Raw genomic sequence first — 20,708 nt, 5'->3', positions numbered from 1 at the left:
CATGCGCTAAGCAATGGAAATTTTATAACTGACTTCAATGGAATCCATCCCAATGACATCCAATTGGGATGGATGTTTCAAATGGCTGTTATGCCTTGGCATCTTTACCCTTCTTTTTCTGGGCTTAAAATGGAAAGTTCTCCAATATTGTTGTTCTTGTTTACTTAAATAATATGTCGTATGCTGCAGGGAGGAGAGCATTTGCTTTATTCATTTGGCACAGACCTGGATATTCACCTGTATTCTGCCCATTATTTCCTGATTTCTTGGAAGCCTTAGCTGGAAGAGACCTTACCATGTCACTGGGGGCTTCTTACTAACATACCTTCTTTAGCTGGAAAAAACAACTGAGTTTTTTCATAGTTATTTTGAAAAAGGATTAGTTTGTGTAGAACATCTTAATCTTTCCAGTTAATGTGATTTGTCAGTTATTATCCTACAACTGCATTTTTTACATACTATATGATATACTATACATTTTTCTCCCTCGTGGTGATGGTGGGAAAGGCAAGTCCTAGAGGTTAAACACAGCATGCTAGATTTGCTAAAGCTATATGTATGGGCTGTTCCTGGAAATGAAGAGATCTGTCTGGAACAAGGGCCAAGACGTATTTTGTTTCCTTTTTCTTTTTTTTTTTTTTTAAGGACTCGTAAGTTTTAAAGGCTAAGACAGTAGGTGTGACTAAAACAAGGAGGAGTGTTCACTGAACTGGAAGATGGACCCATTAGATTTCCCATAGAAGTATAGCACAAGTGACTCCCAGCTGGCCTTGTCTGCCTGTCAACTTTTCTAATAGAGGTCAGCTGAAATGACTGTTGCTTTCTCGTCACAGGAGGTTATTCCCATGGCTCTTTTGCACAGAGCTCATTTAATCAGCAAAGTGTCACCTGAGCCTCCCTGCCTCAGTTCAGTAGATTTGGTTCAAGTTCTATTTTACATTCATGTTATTTTTTTTTTTAATTGGTAATTGACACATGCTTTTATAGATCCTTCAAGTTAGAAGTCTTCCAACAGCTACCTTTTCTTACCAGGTATGTGGTTTGACTTAAGGACCTAAAAGGACATAAAATGTCCTTTTTATGACGCTACATTTTAAAAATAGGTCAAGATTCAAAATAGCTGAAGCTGTTATGTAAAAATGAAACCTTTTGAGCTAGATAGGCCTGTTTGCTCTATGAAACTTGTAAAAGTTAATCTGTATTCTTATGGGGTTTTCCTGTTTCTGTGGCCTGCATATTTATTATTATTGGCAGACCTCTCTAGTAATTATATCATCTTTTGAGATGCCTCACTAGTCTCAATGTGCTTATGATTATGAATATTAGTAATATCTTCACCATGTTTTAGGAAAGATGTTTGATGCAGAAGCCATCTTAAGTGATTGTAGATACATTCCATGAAGGTACCTATGTTCTATCCAGTTGTCATGTCCTTCTCTAGGGAGAGGGAGCAGGTGCTTCAGATACCCTGAGAGTGCATTTTTATTTCTAATGGTTTTTTAAAAGGCTCAGCTGAAGATACTGTATTGAAGAAGTGTAGTATGCATAGCTGTCATGTATCTGAGCAATTGCAGACTCCTGTGCTGGGACCAAATCTGTCATTTTACATTACAGCAACCTTCCTTTGCACCGCGTGGGTGAGCTGTAGGGAGAGCAGTGGAGCAAAGGTGGAGTATTTGTCATATCTCTACCATGGTTGAGCCCCTCTAACATGTGCCTGCCAACGTCACTGAAATGCCGCAGCAGTCCGTAGAAGCATTTCCAAGGAGTTGCTTTGAGATGATTCTTCCACAAAGAATTTATCCATAGAAGTGAGAAGTGCAGTCCCCAAGGGGGTCGTTGTTGGTTGCTGCTGTTGGAGATGATTTGCATGGGAGGTCATATGATTGTGCTGGCTGTCATCTGACTTCAGAGCTATTGAAGTCAAATGTTTGTCTGGGGAAGGAAGGGTGCCCTTTGTTGCTTCTGTTTATTGACTCCAGTTTTTTTTTTTTAAGAGTAACGTCTGAGGTTGTCTTTTTTTTTTTTCATTTCTTTCCAGCTGTGCTAGACAAAATGTCAATAGAATAAGTGACCTACCCACCAGAACTTGCCATGAACCATTTGGTTGGACCGCCTGACGGGGAGGTAAGTGAAGAGCCGGCAGCTGGAGCAGTGAACGAGTCAGTGGAGGCTGACCTGGAGCACTCAGAGGTGGAAGAGGAACAGCGGTATGCAACTCGCTACCCAAGGCATACAAACAGCAGCCAAGGGGGCCTGTCTGGGCAGGAGGAGGAAGGGATGTTAGCTCGGTCAGCCAGCACTGAGAGTGGTTTCCACAATCACACGGATACTGCAGAAGGGGATGTGATAGCCACAGTGGAGGACAGTTATGACACAGAGAGGGTTCAGGAAAATGAGGACGAGAGTGCATATGCGGTGCAGTACAGGCCTGAGTCTGAGGAGTATACGGAGAATGCTGAGGCTGAGCATGGCGAAGCCATTCGTAATCGAACATTGCCCAATCACTTGCATTTCCATTCCATTGAACACGAGGAAGCCATGAATGCAGCCTACTCGGGTTATGTCTACACGCATCGCCTTTTCCACCGAGGAGAGGATGAACAATATGCTGAGCCTTATGCTGACTATGGACTGCAGGAGCATGTGTATGAGGAGATAGGAGATACACCAGACCTCGATGTTAGAGAGGGGATCCAACAGTATGAGCGGGAAAGGGAGGAAGCTGACAATTACCGCAAGGAGGCACTTGGTGCCCGCCTTCACCATTATGATGAACGGTCTGATGGAGAGTCTGACAGCCCTGAGAAGGAGGCAGAGTTTGCGCCCTACCCAAGAATGGATAGTTATGAACAGGAGGAGGACATTGATCAGATTGTAGCAGAGGTGAAGCAGAGCATGAGCTCCCAGAGCTTAGACAAGGCAGCTGAAGACATGCCAGAGGCAGAGCAGAGTTTGGAGCATGGTCATGCTCTTGCCAGTAGTGGGCATGAAAGTAATGGCCAGCTCCCAGCTGGTTCTCGAGTTATATCCAGCTCGGGAGAACCTGTGCAGAGGTACAGCAAGGAAAAGAGAGATGCAATTTCACTGGCCATCAAGGATATTAAAGAGGCTATTGAGGAAGTGAAGACAAGGACCATCCGTTCTCCTTATACCCCTGATGAACCTAAGGAGCCTATCTGGGTGATGAGGCAGGACATCAGTCCGACAAGGGACTCTGACGACCAGAGGCCACTAGATGGAGATGTGAGTATACAAAGCTTTAAGCTCTCATGTTATGTATGTCTCGTTCCTTTTAATTGTGACATATATGGCAGTGAAGGAGGGTGCATATTTTTTCGTGTTCTGTGAATTGTCCTTCAGTAAAGTATGTACTGCTTTGTCTATTTTAAATTTATACTCTAGAGGACATGTAAGATGTAAGCATGTGCATTATCAGTGCACCAAATTTTTCTGTATGAAGCAGTGCTGATCCCAGTTATACAATACAACAATTTGTCACATGAAGCTCTTCGTTTTTTTCTGAAACAAATGCTGTTAGATTTTTACGGCCATGCGGTATTTTAGAATGGCTACTGAACACTTTGTCTTCTGTTGTCTGTCCTTGTGTGTTTCAGTTAATTCTAGGTTTCTAAGTTTCATTTTCTGTCACATAACAATCCTAACAGTTCTATCACAGGTCTGTTAATATTCTTTATGGTGTTATCATAGATCAGATTCATGTTCCAGAAAAGTTGCAAGGGTTTTGTGCATTTGCAGGCTCTAGAAATGTGTTATGAACCTCATTATATTAGATTATCACTGTAAAGTGTAGTCACTCTCCTCTCTCACAACTAAGTGTTGAAGGCCATCGTTCAGATTTACAGCATCAGCATTTCTAAAATTCTGTACTTTTGGCGTGAGGCTTAACTTGGATCAGAATCAGTTCACAGTCTGTGCTTCCAGCTGCCTGTGTGGTAATCTTTACTTGAAATTTCATGGGGTTTCTATATTTCTAATAAAATAAACTCATAAACAACCTTTAACTACATTAAATTTATGCCTGATGTGAAAAGAGCTGGTAAGCTAAATTTACTGGCCAAAAATAGTCTATCATATGGACCCATGCTATTACTTCAAGGATAACTGCACTGCAAACATCTGCTCCATCCTCTTTATTGCTGTGGAATGTTTTTTGTGACCTTTGTTTTTTTGGAAGAACACTGAAAGGTAGAACATTTTGTCTGTTGTTTGGTGTTTTACACTGAACTATTGTGACCTTCTAAGAAAGCATCAGAACTTTACAAAATACAGCAGCCTCTGCAAAGGGAATTCAGAAAAAAGATCACTGTGTAGATCTCTGACAAGCTTCTGATTTTTTTTTTTAATCTGCCTTCAAAATGATGAAGGCTAGTATTCTATAAATGGGGAGAAATTTTTGGAGCATAGTGTTCGAGTTGCTGAAAAAACATGCAAGCTGATTGAGACATGTAGCTTCCAGACTTTATTTTTCCTTGAAAACTGTTGGAAACACACAGTGAATAGTATGTTTGGGCTGGTTTTTTGTTTCTTCATAGTTTCATTGAAACTTTTTTTTAAAACTATATTGCAAAAATTACTTTCACAAATATTTTTAAAATTATGTCTGCTACAGAGTTGATTAGCAGTCACGTGGAGCGCTAAAGCAGTCTTCCCAGATTATTCTGTACAGGAGAACAATTATTATTAACTTCTTTAAAAACTTCCAAAAGGTGATTTATTTCTCTCCCCTTTTTCAAATAGATCACATTACTCTCTTGCTGTACATTTTGTTCACCATGTTGTCTGTGTTGTCTCTGTCTGGGAGGATCAGTTGCTTCCTGATTCTTTGATTGTAACACCCAGTACCATGATAGTCTCAGTGACATTAGGTTGGGGATCCTGAGAGCACTGAGTCCTTCCTGAAGGTGCTCTATCTGCTCTCTAAAATCTTGCTGCACCTTGCAGAACTTAACTTTTCTAAGGTATGCTGATAGGACTCAGCCTGGTATGTTCATATAGTAGACAAAACAGGTGTTTCCATTGGTCTCTGTATCTACACTAGGTATTGAAATACATAGGTGATTCCATTTTGCACCAAAATTTAATTTCTCATTCAATATTTTTCATTGCCTTTCAGATAAGAACCTGACGGAGGTTTTCAGTGCTGGCTGTAATCAAAACAGTGATGTATGACAGTTAGTATAGCTCAGTGCAAAGATAAATGATGGTTACAGACAGTCTGTGTTCTTGGAAAGAGGAAATAAATTAAGCAAATAGTTTAGAAGATCTGTAGCAAATTGAGGGGAATACATGTTGTAGAAGGTACTTGGTGAGAATTTTAGTTTTCACTGAAGATGCACGTATTTACTTTACTGTGTTCTTTTATTCAGATGCCAACTAATGAAGTCTGAGCAGTCTGCTTTGTTTAACAAAGCATTACTAGAATTGCCTAGCAGTAAATTAGGCACAATGTTGTTGTCTTGGCTAAGTGACCATGAGTGATCAATTATAATAAAAATATAGTTAAAGCCCATTCATCTAAAATCAATGTTTTTTCTTCTGTCTCCCTTGAGAAAGAAACAGGATCTCAGACAGGAGCTTTTCAGTGTAACCAGTGTATGCCAGCGATGCTATTCAGTCTGATTTGTAACACTGTCCTTGAGATAAGAAAGAATTACATAAAGAGAGTATTTTACTTTCAGGCAGACACCCTTTTCTTCCCCACGAAGTATCAAGGAGCTGCAGATAAGCGACGAAAATTGGGTGCTTTTATTACCTTCAGTTATTTTGCAGGTGTACTTTGAAAATTGTCACCACGTTGTTTTTTAACAAAACCATTTTGCTTTTAGAGGTAAAAATTTCTTGAAAATATTTCTAATCACTTTGTGTTGTTAATCATGGTATTCAAACTGGTAAGGCTTCTTTAGATCCAAATAGCAGTCACTTTTTATTTAGCTAGGAGCTCTCCATGAGAGAACAATGAAGCCAGGGAGTCAGAAGAATGATTTGCAGTTGAGTCTCATTAAATATGACAATGTCTTTTGCCTTTTTTCACAAGAAAGTGACTGTCACTCCTCAGTGCTGAGCATTTGGGTGATACCTTCACAGCAGAATGTTTGGTAGAATACCAGTTGGAAGTGTCCAGAGACTATTTTGAGAAGCTAAAAATCTGTAAGTGTTCAGCTGGCCTGCAGCTGGGTATAGTTTGGGAAAGGAATGTTAAGAGAGACAGACAATGACTGTGACTGTAAGAAAGCTACAGATCACTGTATTCGTTTTTAAGACACTCTGTTATCAGGTTTATTCACAGCTTAATCTACCAGGAATTTCAGTCTTTCCTATGTATTCCTCCTCAGAAGAAATGTTTAGTAGGTATCTGAAAAAATAAAATTGCTCACAACCCATGGACAATTCTACTGTAATAGACTCTGATAGTGCTGTGATGTAGGAGGCAGGTAACAGACTTACTGTGAATAAATAAATAGTGTACGAAAGTACCTGCTTAATATTTAACAGTGGAGAGTATTTGCCGTTCTGTGCATTGTGCACCCTGGTTTAGTGATGCATGCTTTCACTTGAATAAGAGACGTTCTGGACGTCTAGTTTGTGGGGAAGGTGTTGTGTATTTGATAAAGGCTGAAAAATTATCTCAATGTCCTTTGAATAAATGCAGTAAGATTTTAAGTTTGACACACATATGAAATATGAAAGATTGACATGTATTTCCAAAATCTCTTTATCAGAAAACTTTTAAAACCAAAGCAGACTGTCACTTACATATGGCCTCATGAGGGTATCTTTTTCAAATACAATAGCAGTTACAGATGCACAACCGCAATAATGTGACATCAGGAAACTGACCCACGATGGAAACGACTGTGGATCTGCAGTTAGGTTGTGTTTTCTGAGTGTGAAATGAGGGAGAATTTGTGCACATCATACTGAATAATGTTCACAGCTGGAGACGACCATAGAGCTTATCGTGCGCATGTGTCTGAGAGTGGTGTGGGGGGGTACCCTTTAAGAAAAGGTGTTGTTCTAGATGCACACAGTTATCTCAGTGGAAGGGAAGTCCAATATCCCATTAGGTAGCTCTTTCCCATCATTCTTCTTTGTCAGGTTCTCCACCAGAAACCTGCTGTGAAAGTGTCTAGCCAAACACAGAAACAGTGGTGTTTAGAGGTCGAGATAGAAGTCATCTCCAGTGCATGCATCTGGACCTCAGGATGAACACATGTTCAAGTGGAAAAGGGTATAGTTTTCTGTAGTAGGTAACTCAGAATACAGTTAAATATTCTGGTGTATAAACTGTAAGGAAGGTCTAAAAAAGCATCTTTAAAATGTCATAGAGCTTTGAGAATAGTGACGTGCTTAGTTGTGAAAGTACAGAGGCCTGCTGAGAAAAGCACTGAAAGGCACAAAAGCTCAAGTCGGGTTTTTTTTTGTCCAGGATTTTAAGAGCATTTCTGTGCTCTCACGTCCAGAGAAGAGAAGCAGGCTGCCTGCTTCACTTCTGCCGTAATCAGGAGAAAACAGTGTTTTGGAGGTAGAAATTCTCCATTTCAGAACTAAATACCATGACCTTTTTCTGAGGTCCGTTCAATTATCTGTGGGATTATATAGATCTGAAAGACAAGTTTTGTTGACCTGCAGGGCACAATTCATTGCTGCAGGCCAGACTTTGGTTTTGTGAATCCCTCTCATCAGCGTTTACAGACTCTGTTCCTCTGCAGACATTTGAGGTGGTGCAATGTTAGAATAAACCCTAATACAAAGTAAAACGAAACACGTGGGTGATTTGGATTTGTGACGTAGAAATTCAGAGCTGAAGACAAGCCTTTCAGGTAGAGCAGAACTGAGCTGCATTGTTTTGCTTCTCCGTTCTTTTTGGTTACATATATTTTATTTCAACCTTTGAGTTCTCAGTTGCAGGATTTTCTCAATTCTGATAACGCCAGAAGTGAAGTATTTTCATGGAGATGAGTTTGCTTCACTTTTTCCACAGCAGGAGTAATGTATTATTAACAAGGCAATAGAGAAGTTTGTTTTAAATAATTAAGCAGGTTTTGGTAATAGATGAACTAAGGGGGGAAAAAAGGCAAAGAAAAGAAATTAAATAAAGATGAGTTTATATTGATAGGATACTGTTTTCTTTTTCTGAGCAGACCTTTTAGAACTGTTGGTCAGTGCACAGAATACAGGTCATCATTCTGTCATCTATGCGAGACCACAGTCCTAAAATTATATAGCAAAAAAATACCGCCAAACCACCAAACTAAAAACCATTTTTAAAAACAAACAAAAAAAACCCAAACAGAAAGCATTTTAATGTCCAGGGCAGAAAGCTTTATGCTGATTCATTAGTCACGCAGAAAAAAGCTTAAATGTATCAATTAATCTGCTTGAAGACACTCTCCAGATGAGTTATGGGCTTTTAAATTACAGTGTGCACTGGATACATAGCCCCTTGAATATATCAGTTTGTTTGTTTTATTATTTTTCTGAGTTATTGAAAGATGAAAGCAATTTCAAGTGATTTTCCTGTGCTGTTGAAAGCTAGAACAGTACTTGCCACGCTTTTAAAGTCTTTTGAAAATACAGGAGGGATCCACACTAATTTTTTCAGACTGACACATGAATCTGCAGTTGTACTAGAAGTTCTAGTGAAAGTACAGCTAAGGAAGTCCATACTTGAGAGAGAGAAACAGCCAGCACTGAACCAGCTGCCAGGAGCCCTGCTGAAACCAGAAAGATAAAGGGCCGTCTTGCCCACACAGGCTCAGTTGCACTTACTGTTTGCTCACTCGGACTTTTCTATGTCAGATCTAAACTTCTCTGTGTTATTAGGTATATTTCTGTACTTGAGACTTAGTAATATAACAGTAACAGGTGGGGGTTACTGGCAGAGGCACACAGTTGTTGCTAAGGTCAAAATCTCTGTGTTTGTATCTTCAGTGAATTTTACTGGAGAATTACAACTCGGTGGTGTTGTGCAGACACTCAGGGACAGTGAGTTTGTTTTAAAAAAGCTATTTTATTCAGTGTTTTTGCATAGTGTACCATGTGTGGACAGTCAGATCTCTCAAGTGGGATTGTCAGTCATTGTCCAGATGGTGGCAAGTGGCAGGAGGCTTTGTCCTTGCAGGGCATCTTCAGCTGGATCAGAGGAGATTCCCTAGATGAAGACTCCCCAAACTGTGTTTGTTCTCAGGCCTTACATACAGCTGGTCTGTGATCCTACATGACCACTCTAGCATGTGTGATCCATTGCTATTGTTTACCTTAAGCTACATACAAAACACTTCCTATGTTATCTGTGTACATAAGGCTGTTGTACATGACGTTACCTGCATCTGCAGGAATAGTTTTTGTGGACTACAGGCAAGTATATTATCTGTGTACTTTTGGGTAATTTTTGCAGCAGAAACTGCATGGGGGAGCTGTTGGGTCAGCCACAGTCCCTGCCGAGGATGGTAGTTAGTACCCTGGAGCGATGAATGGTGCCCCTCACTTATCATCATATGTAAAGGAAGAGCCTGCTGGATGATTCTATGAGGCTGCCTGAAATTGAGGAGAGGTCCTATACCAATTAGTCAAGAACTTTGTCCTGAAGTGAGCCGTTCAGTCAGTTACCTTATCTCACATCAACTCCTTGTATCATCTGTGCACAAACTGACAGGGGCGGGTCATGGACCACCCTGCAAACTGATGGGTAAGTGCCCTGGGGTTGTGCAGAAGCAGTTACACCACAATTACAATTACATCACAACTGCAGTACAAACTTAAGTTTCATCCTTATGTCACAATTATAAATTAAATTGCATAGGTTGTGCCACAGTATGCATGTATGTGTACAGTAGTTCTGAGTTTATTTTTTCAAACCCTCCATTTTTAGCACTATAGTTAAAGCAAATCTGAACAAAGATGACCAGTAGTGATGATTAATTATTTTGTAAGGAAATTTAGCTTTCAGCTCCATTCTTCATGTGTACTATATGACATCTGAAAGGTATGAACATACATTGGCAGTCTCAGTCTACATTTTAGTGAATAGAATTTGAACTGTTCAAATCACAGTAGATAACTCTGTCACAACATAGTTGTGATAAAACTTAAGCAATTTACTGCCATAGCTGTGCAATTATGCATGTGATTATATTTGCATGTTGGACCTGAATATTTCATAGTGCTTTGACCTTTGCCTAATACGTATGGGTACCTCTCAGAATACTTTTTATCACTGAAATGGAATAAATTTAAAAGCCTTGCTTTATCCAGTTGTCTCCTCTGAACTAATGTACAAGAAGACTATCCTTGCCATTCCTCTGCCAAGAAGCCTGTATGTGGGTATTAGTGTCATACAAGTAATGGCCTTTTGTTTAAGTGAATCTTCTGCTGCTGAAGTATTTGTTGATTTTATTCCCTCTGTCCCAGCTTTGTGTGTGATGTTGTGACCCACTAGGTCATACTCGTTTCAGATAAGCTGCTGCTAAAAGCAGGTAAAATAACACTGCTTTTATAAAGCAAGAGCAGGTGGTTGTATTTGAAGATGTTTCAGTGTCTGTTATGTTTGTCTTCATGAGCTATTCAGTAGCCAGCTGGTTTGACCTGGATAGGTTAGATGCAACACAATGCAACACAGTCCTCTCCTGTTACAAGTTCTGTTACTGAATCCCTCTTCACAACAGCAAGGAAGGCTTCTCAGGCAGAGTGAGTTGCATGTCAGTTAGAGTCAAACGACGCCAAAATTGAGATGGAGAATTTTTGGATGTACCAGGTTGAGTATCGTAAGAAACATGTAAGTAGATGTTCAAGAGGAGAAATGGGGTAACCAGTACTATTTTGTAGCTGCACTTATGCAAACAGTTTGTAATTCCATTGATGGACATCTGTAATAATTACAGCATGCTTCACATGAACTTACTGTGTTTGTTCTGACAGCATTTTTGGTAGGCTTCTAAAACTTATTTTGTTAACAGTCATTGAAGCAGTCACTAAGCATTTATTTTAGACTTCAGTTTGTAGTGTTCTGAGCAGCTATGCAAGTTGTCTATCCACTATGATTTATCAAAATATTTCTTAATATTGCAATGAAAGCTACTTCCAGAATGTGACTGAATTATTTCCTTGTGCACTGTGTATGGGCTACCTCTAAAAATGCATTTTGATGCAGAAGAGAACTGAGTGTTTATTCTTCAAAGATTGGACTTTTTTGAACAAATGTTTTTTTGGGACAGCTCTCATGTCATGTCATGTAGGAAACTTTGTAGGTAGTTTTGGTTTGGGGATTTTTTTCCTAGAAAAATTTGAGCATTCAAACAGAGCACGTGGAAATCTGTGATCATTTTGATAGTTGCTTAATTCTGATGCTTTGTAGGTGAAAATAGCTGAGTAAAGGTATTTGTAGTGCTACTGAATAACTGTTAATACATTTTAAATTGTGCAAAATTTCTTAATGTCAGCAACCAACTGGTTTAAATGAAATAATTTATTGTTAGCATTTTAGTGTGTGAATAAAAGAGCTTTCAGGCATTTTAAAGAACTTTTTTTTTTGTGCAAACATTTGATGCTAAAGGATGATATGCTTTACTTTGTGTTATTTCTTTACTATTTAAAGCTCAATCCTAGAGTATCCTGATGCTATTACTAGGTTGATGGTATTGTGCACCTTTTATATTTAATCCTATTACAGAAGTACTGTGTAACTATTGGGAATGTGAGCACTATGAGGACGTTTCCTTAAGTAAAAAGGAGTTTCCATTTGTGCAGTTGAGTCACTGTGGCACTATAACTTGGGTAGCTCCACAGCAAGTCAGGGGAACCTGATCTCTCCCAGAGCCCCTGCGTGAATGCCAGCGGTGCAATGGCCAGTCCTTCAGTCTGACGGCACAAGCACACGCCAGCATTCTAGGACCTTTTCACAGATGCATCTGGTCAGGGACCGTTTCACAATGGTGCAAAAAATGCAGCTTTTTGCCCTACAGTTGTAATTCAAAATATAGGGACATGCAGGGACTGCTCTTTTACCTAGGAGATATCTGCAAAAGGAATTGCTTTTTAACTCTTTGAAAGCCTTTACTAGTTAACCGTAATTCTAATATTTAGTAATTCGCCAAGATAAACCTTTTAAAGAAATGAGGGTAAAGAGAAAGAGGGAGGAGAAGGGAGTTCTGTTTTCTTGTTTTGCTCCATATCTGTGAACCTAAGCTTGCAAAACTTTGGGGGTTTTACACACTATTTCACAGAACTCAATGTTTCAGCTGAAGTGGAGGCATAACAGGAAGGCACTCCTAGATTGGACCTGCTGCCAGCTCAGAGCAGTGGAAGTCTAGCCCTTTTCTGGTGTGACTAATTGACTTAGAGAAAAGCCATGCCATGTAATAGTTTATGAAACCGGAAGAATAGTATTTGGCTGTTTTGCTGTCATTGATGAACTGTTGACCAGGTAAAGCTAGGGCCAAACTCCCTATGTCAAAGGGGAGTGTAGAATGCCAGGGCTGCTGGGCTAGACACCCAGCTTGCGTAGCTAAATGCTAAACCTTCCTTTGAGGATTCACATTTTGTCATGGGCACTGACACGTTTTGCAGTTATCTCCTTAAGATCTGTCTTTAAAAATGCCTGCCGGGTTGAAGCTTTGTAGTCTCTTTCATTTTGGTCACCTTCATTAATTCCACATTCTGTGTTCTTGTGTCATACCTCCATAGCAGTACCCCCTAGCCTGGACTTTAGATAGCTTGCTACAGCTTTTTAGTGTCACCAGTGTTCATTAGGAATTGTCAATGATTAGAATGTCCTTTCCCAAAGCGTTCTTTCTCTTTACCAAGATACTTGCTGATGGACCACATAGATCTGGATATTCTGTGATACTGCTTTTCTGTGCTGTTCCCTTTGTTTGCCTGCTGTGACATTCGCGATGATGACGAACGACTAGGACATGATTGGAAAGATATTTTCTCCACTGAACTGTTTATGGTGATGGTAGAAAAATGAGGAAATCTGGTCTAGAGAGCATGTATGATACCAAAATCATAGCACAAACTGTGAAATATTTTCCAAGTTTGCACTGTATCTAGAATGAGGAATCATAGTTCTTGATTACACTGGTATTGAGTAGTCCTTGAATATATTCATAAGACCTTGAATACATTATTATTACACTGTACAATTTATAAAAGTTGTTTTCTAGGATGATGTAATAACATTTATGGACAACAACTTCAGCCTACATCTGCTCAGATTAGATTAGTTTAGCACTTCAGATTAACTATACCTGAAAGCAGGTGTGCTTACAGGGAAATTGCAGTCTTTTCTTCACTGTACCCAATTTGACAACTAAGTTATCTTTACCTGAATCCCTGTGTTCTGATCATGGCCAATTCACCTGTCTTCCATCACAGTTTACTTCTTAGGGACTTTATCTTTTCTTTCCGAAAATGTCGGAGGTTAGGGCACCAGTTTGCATTCCCTGCAGCCTTCAGTAAACTCATAGTCATTAGCTTGCTTGTACACGTGTACTTGTGCAACGGAAAGTCCTGTAACTGCAGCTTCGTTGAATGCTGACAGTAAGTGTAAGTAGTTAGTCTAATACCAATATCAGACGATCCTCCTTTCACCTTGCAAAAATACAGTTCTGTGACACGTTTTTCGGCTAACTGTTGCTTGCCACTGAGTACAGCTTTTTATTTTTCCAATGGCTTAATTTCATACATTACTGACAAATAAGCACAGGTGTTTTTTAAACAATTTAGCTGTTCGGAGTAAGTCCACTGAGATACTCATATGTGTGATCATTATGATAAAAAGCAAGGTTACAACATTGTAAAAGCATTTGCCATGTTTTTTCTTTTTTTTTCCCTCTCATCTCTTATTTCCATTGCCAAGTTACAAGAAAATAAGAAAGAACAATTTCTACATTGGTCACTTAGATTATTATTTAATTTTCTTGCCATGTTAGTCTCCATCTCCAGATTCCTCTTCACCTCGAGGTGCTGAATCGTCAAGTAGGCAACGTCACCAGGATGTCTGCAGTACAGCAGAGGCCTCCACTAATAAAGAGGTAGAGTGAAATCTTTTTAAAAGCCACAGTCTTGTTTGTTCTGCTTATACCTTTTTATTTTCCTTTTCCCCTTGTACCTGTGCAATCACTTTTCTTCTTCCAAAATTGCAACAAACTTGAAAAGCTGATTTGTAGCTCCTTTCCCTTATGATTGCCTGTCTGCTTAGCAGAATTCCTAACATACTTACGGCTGTTTATCATGGCATTTCTGACTGTGTTCAGCTGCCTCCACATTTATTTAACAGGTTTGGAGGTATTGATTTGCCGAACAGCAAATATCACCTCTGTATTAGAAACAAAAGGAAGAAGCCCTTTCCTTTTTTCCATGCAGAAAGTCTTCCTGCAAAGAAAAGACTATTTCTCAGCCAGATGAAAAAGCTTGCTTAAATAAAGTTAATTAGCTAGTAATTTATGCAGCTTAATATTTTGTCATTGTAGAAACTGACCTGCCAGTGATTTACAGTCAGAATTCAGTTTCTGACTCCAGGATCCTCAAAATAAAGCTAAATACTTACTTTTTTTTTTTTTCCTCACCTGGCATCTTTTTACACTGCAGTAGTTCCACCAACAAAAAATGTGAGTAGAACTTCTCGCAGTGTGATAAGGAGATCATTTGGCATAAAAAGTATTTGGATTAGTGTAGAATGGCTATCTCTGTAAACAAAAAAAATATAATTTGCAAATATTTGGTTTATTTGCTTTTTGTTTTTTAAACTTCAAAAAATGTAGAGACCGTAGTCTAACAATACCATATTGTTACTGATAGCAATGCATGGGTTACCTTCCACAATGAAAAAACCTGAGGTGCTATAACTGGAAATATTGATTAAAATTGAAACACTAATTAGGAATCCATTCTTTCTTTTTTTCTTTTGCTATGATCAAGGCCTAAAAAAGCTTGTAATATGTGTGTATTTGCCAGTCTATATTTGCATTTAGAAAATAATGAAAGGTTTCAAAAGACTTAAGAAACTCATAATTTCTGGTATGCTAAAGCCCTCAAGAGTAGATTATGCCATTATATTTTCATTTCCTATATTGTTAGCTTGTTAAAGCCTTTAGCTTTCTTCAGTAGAGATTCTGTCACTTCATATTTTATATGACTGTTTAGTTTGAGGAAGAGGAGGCTGAGGGGAGACCTCATCACTCTCTACAACTACTTGAAAGGACATTGTAGAGAGGTTGGTGCTGGTCTCTTCTCACAGGTAATTAGTGATAGAACAAGAGGGAATGGCTTCAAGCTGCAGCAGGGTAGGTTTGGGCTGGACATTAGGAAAAAATTCCTCACAGAAAGAGTGGCCAGACACTGGAATAGGCTGCCCAGGGAGGTGGTGAAGTCACCATCCCTGGATGTATTTAAGACTGGTTTAGATGTGGTGTTGGGGGATATGGTGTAAGGGAGAACTTTGTAGAATGGGGTTGATGGTTGGACTCGATGATCCCAAGGGTCTTTTCCAACCTAAATGATTCTATGATTCTATATGTATCCTAACTTTTAGCAGGTTTTAGATATCAATAAACTTACCCAAAGGAAGAAAACAAACAAGATGCTACACGTTTCAGTTTTGAGGATGTGCTTACATGTGGTGTCAGATGTAGTAAACCAGGTTTCACAGTGGGATGTGTCAGGCTGTTTATTTCCCTCAGACGAGCAATATAATGGCCGCTGTAGTACTTGCAATGCAAGAACAGTGATAAAGCAGCCTTATAATTTTCCGGAATGACTTTTAGGTCTTAGTAAAACCTTTTTTTTTTTAAATATAACTTTTATAGTACTAGGTGCCAACAAGATTACAAGAGTAATGTAACATTAATGACGTTGATATTTCATTATTCATGGATATGTAAAATTAAAAGGGGTAAGGTTCCTCTTATTGGTAACTTTACCTGTTACTTTATTAGTCCTGTGGTCTTAGTAGAATGTCTTTCAACCTGGGTAATGAACAAAAAACCTTAATTTTGTGTGTGAGTTTTTGCAGTAAAAGATATATGATGACAGTTCACACCATTCTATCCTGAAAAGAAGTTGCATGAGCTAGTCAGATTGCTGAATTGTTGCCAAATCTGTAATTACAGACTCTGTTCACTCTATTTAAAAAAATGAAAGTACTCTGGAAAGGGGATTTATATGCATGAGCGGTCCGTGGTGTGTAAAGGATTTGTCCTCTAGGCCTATCAGAGTCCAGGGATTAAACTTCCCTCATAGCACTACACCAGCAGCAATTACAAACAATTGTTGAGGTCTGTATGGATAGGTGGTCCCGTAAAGTCATTCATCTGAAGAGATGAAAGAGCCAGAGATCTGAAAAGGCATGTTGCTGTCCTCACAGGAGCTTAAATGTTTTGGCAGCGGGAGGTTGTTGTTTATCCATGTCTTTATTTATGCTAGTACAATCTCTGATGCAGAGCTTTCTTGATTTTGCAGTACAGCTTAGTCGTTTTCATGAAGAACAGCGAGTATTTTAAGGCTGCACAGGCTCTGCTGTCTGTGTCACACGCCTTTTGGTTTTATTTCCCAAGTTGTTTTATTTTATAGCAAGATGAGAGGCATTGGCTGAAATATATTACTTGATACATCCGTTTTCTTCACATGTTGCAATGGAAAATGATGATAAATATGTAGATTGTCTTTTAATAAAAATATATTAAGCAGTTGTTGGAGGAGTTAGGGCTAATACAATTGATTGCAGATTCGTTAAAGTTTTGTAGTCCTTGGACTACGCAAAATTCTTACCTGCAACACGTATGATAGCAGCAGATATTTCAATATACCTATTACCATTTATATATTGCCACACAAAGTTTTCTTTCATAATTTTTCCGATGTGTTTTATGTTATTGTTTATAACAAAATGGTGAGTCTTACCCACTGGATGTTGTACCGTTGAGGTGTTTGAAGTGTTAGACATAGTCTTTCACATAAAATTGAACTTGGAAGCAAGGCCTTTCTTTAGACTGTGTATTTACATGTGCAAGTCAGGATTTTTTTTATTTGTTCACCTTTTATGAAATTGAAGCTACGGGATGTGGTTTTGTGCTTGATACAGTGTAAACATAGTTGACGGTGAGGTGTTGGTGAACTCAGGTACTGCACAGAATACAAGTTGCTACCTATCCTATTAAAATTTAGAAAGCTTTTTGTAGGCTGTATTATTTTGAGGGATACATCTAAGAACAGTTGTAATGAATAACAGAATTTGGTTAATGAACAACAGAATTTTGTTAATAAATGACTAACTAGGCTGATGGTTTCAGTCACGAATAGTGACAGTATAGTGTAATTTTATATATTCCTGCATGTATTTATTTGTAGTTGGAAGATCCAGTGTCTTTGAGATATAATGCATTTTCCTGCATTACTGATTAGTAAAAGTAGAGCACATACTGGTAGACAGTTAATATACTATTAAGCACCAACAAGTAACTGAAAACCGGACCTACCATGTTGCCAGATAGATAAAGACACAAACAGAATACGTTGAATTTAATTCTAGTGTGTGCTTAGGGTTTGAAAATAATAAATATAATAAAAAATCTTAATAAATTGTGATCTTCTGCTAATAGCTATGAGTGATTTACCTCTTTATTTTTTTGGCATGGAGAAATTTTTAATGCATATTTGTGCATGCTGTGTTCTGTTTGAAATCCTTTTTGTCTTAATTACAGTCCAGAAAAAGCTTGGCTTCATTTCCAACCTATGTTGAAGGTAAGATAGTTCTACAATTTCTGAATGTTTTTTCATATCTAAAATACTCCAATGTTTATAATGTATAAAATTATATTTCTGTTTGTTGAATAGAAAAGCTGCAAGGGTTGAGTATACTGATTTAGACTAAATTGTGTCCAGTGAGGAACCTGAGCTTAATCCTGCTATGCTCTTTTGGAAGTTCAGAAACATGGAGCTTTTACTTCTTTAGTGTTTCATTCATAGTTTCTGTCTCGGTTCTGTTGGTTTTTTTTATCAGTATCACTTAAAAAACTACTAATTTTGTTATGGTATTTACACAAGTGTGGACAAGGAAAATAGGTTAGACAAGAATAGTGTAGTGCTCTCTCCAGCACTGATTTCAGTTGGCAGGCTCATTCCAATCTCAGTTGGATTCATTAGCAGAACTGAATTAATTGGATTAATTGGCAGGCCTGCCAGGGGAAATCTGCACTGCTTTACAGCTACTTGTCCTCTAATTATATAGTGCTTCCTGTCTTAGAGTTAAGGTTGCACTTGTACTGGTGCTGAGTTTGTTCAGAACAATGTGAAAAAGCAAGTTACCTGCTACATGAATTGCTGTTACCTTTTGTATGTGTCTGCATCGTGTGTATACAGGAAGACTGCATGCTGTAAACCCCAATTATTTTGTTACGAGACCATGACAGAAGCAGAAAATTGGAAGTTTCATTTCGGTTTTTTTCTCCTCTGAGAGCAGTTGTTCCATATATTTGATGAAATGCCAGAAATACAGATGATGTGATACACCATTTGGACTATCTTGGAACTCCTTGGATTGCTTTACAGTGTGCTGTGTTTAAACAGTAGCATGATTGTTCTATTCAGCCTACAAATTGATCATTGATTTAGTCTTCAGTGTATGAGCTGAATGTTTTGGAGTTTGTGGCCAGAATCTCAACTAAAGTAAATTTCATATATTGTTTTGAAAGTAGCTGAGCTTTGGAATTTTGCAGCAGTGAAGGATCTGTCTTAGAATTGAAATTCATCTGCTAGTGGTAGCCCTGTCTATCAAGGGCTATCTTAAGTAATCCTCTCCTCCTTTAAAAAACAAAAAAACCAAACAAACAAACAAAAAAAAACCCACAAAAAAACCCCAAACCCAAACAAACCCAAAAGCAACCGTAAACTAAAATTTTCTTGGATCTTGGTCAAGTGCAAAATTCCTTAAAAAACCAAATTTTCCATTTTTATGCACCAACAGTCCAAGCACCTATGCTACACTTTTGTTCAGTTAATAATTTCATTGACAGAGATAATAAATGGAGGGGGTCTTATAAAAAACAGTTCTGTCTGTGTGCTCGCCTCTGATGAAAATAGAGCACATACCTTTTTTGGTTTTAACATACTTCCTTCTGGGAGTCTTATCTACACCTTTGTCAGTCTATATTTATGTTTTGATCAAAAATTGTATGATAAAGGGGTTTGTATCCTTTATAGTGCAGTGGTAGAACTGGTGAAAAGGCCTTAACATGTAGAGTTATAAATAGCAACACTTAAAATGCTGCATGGTTTCAGGATGGGAAGAGTGTGCAAATACATAGACCTTCCTGATGCATAAATTTCCCTAAGGAAGTAATTCCATTTCCTTGGGTCATGTACTTCAAAGTCACTTTTTCATTTTGAGTGTTTTCCAGATACATAGTATCTGAACAGATTCTGCACACTGGAGATGAACATCTTAGTCATGAATTTTCATATTTAAAGAAAACATAAAGGAGACAAGCTTGCTCATAACATACATCTACTTCTCTCTGTGTGTGTAGTTTCAGTGTGATACTTATCTCCAGCTCTTTCTTCTGTTATTTTAATCTTAATAATGACTTGCATTTTTCTGAGGCTAAAGTTACCCGTGGTCATTCTGACTGGTTGTTAATCTCTCCTGTTATGATCAGAACAAAACTGGCGTTAAACTTTAATCCCCTTCAATTTATATCTCAAGATACCCTTTGAACTAATTAAAACTCCATTCTGATACTGTAGGGTTTTTTGCTTTGTTCTTAGAGGAAAAAAAGGTAAACCTAGAAACAGGGTTTTTTTCGTGATAAAATGTGGACACTTTTACCATTAGCATTCTTTAAGATAATTTGCATTTTCATTTGTCTTGAACATCAATTGTTTTTCCTTACTTGTAAGAAAACAAGAAGCTTCTTAGGTTAACCAGCCTCCTTTTTGGATCATGACAATTTTAACATGTAGCAAGGTGTTTGCATGTACAACTTATAAGTATAATCGCCAAACAACAGAACACTTGCAGATCATAAATACTGCTTTATAAGGATTTGCATTGTTTGGTACCGAACCTTCTAACTTTCCACAGAAGTTGAGGGGAGTCAGATCATTAAGAATCTGTGGGACTAAGAGAGTTGTTTTGGCATCAGGAGAGCCCATGCTCCATGTATTTAACAACATTTTTCTGTAACTCCATACTTTACCTCAATATCCTTGTTGACAGTAAGAATGATTTTTAAAGGTCTCTGGCATAAGAGTACTTTGCTTAATTGGGCAATCAGTCTTCTTGGAAAGGGAAGACGTGCTGTACCTGTAAAGCATTCCTGAGGAGGTTCCTCTGGCTGTTGTAGTAACTGCAGTTACACACAAGTGAGCAAGTGGCTGATGGCTGTTATTAAATTGCACCCTTCCTCTTTCTGTTTGTGACTGTTGGTCTTAGAGTTGCAAGGCTGGTTTTGGTGGGTGAGAGGCAAGATGGGTAACTGTCTGTCCCTTTTTAACAGTGAAAACCCACAGAGACTATTTTGCTAGAGTGATCCCTGCTCACAAAAGAATGAGCTATTGCTAGAGACAGGTTGGATTAGCAATTGCAGCTTTTGCTGGAGGGATGTTGAGAACATTTTCTTGGTGTTTTGTACCTTTGAAAGTACTGGCTGCCGTATCACCGTGCTAAACTGAAGTATTTCAGCCTGCAG

General features: G+C 38.4%; 1 protein-coding gene across 3 annotated transcripts in view; it reads left to right on the top strand.

The window, feature by feature from the left end:
* APBA1 (amyloid beta precursor protein binding family A member 1) overlaps positions 1-20,708 on the top strand; it is a 97,006-nt gene that overhangs the window by 54,426 nt on the left and 21,872 nt on the right. For all 3 annotated transcript variants that reach the window (XM_074570148.1, XM_074570149.1, XM_074570150.1), the window contains 3 exons: positions 2,042-3,246; positions 13,956-14,057; positions 17,724-17,763. In XM_074570148.1, coding sequence (XP_074426249.1) covers positions 2,095-3,246; positions 13,956-14,057; positions 17,724-17,763 — 1,294 coding nt within the window. In that variant the 5' untranslated portion in view covers positions 2,042-2,094. The remainder of the gene's footprint in view (positions 1-2,041; positions 3,247-13,955; positions 14,058-17,723; positions 17,764-20,708) is intronic.

This window comes from Larus michahellis, chromosome Z (assembly GCF_964199755.1).
Source record: "Larus michahellis chromosome Z, bLarMic1.1, whole genome shotgun sequence".
NCBI lineage: Eukaryota > Metazoa > Chordata > Aves > Charadriiformes > Laridae > Larus > Larus michahellis.
This window is presented reverse-complemented; position numbering and strand designations above follow the sequence as displayed.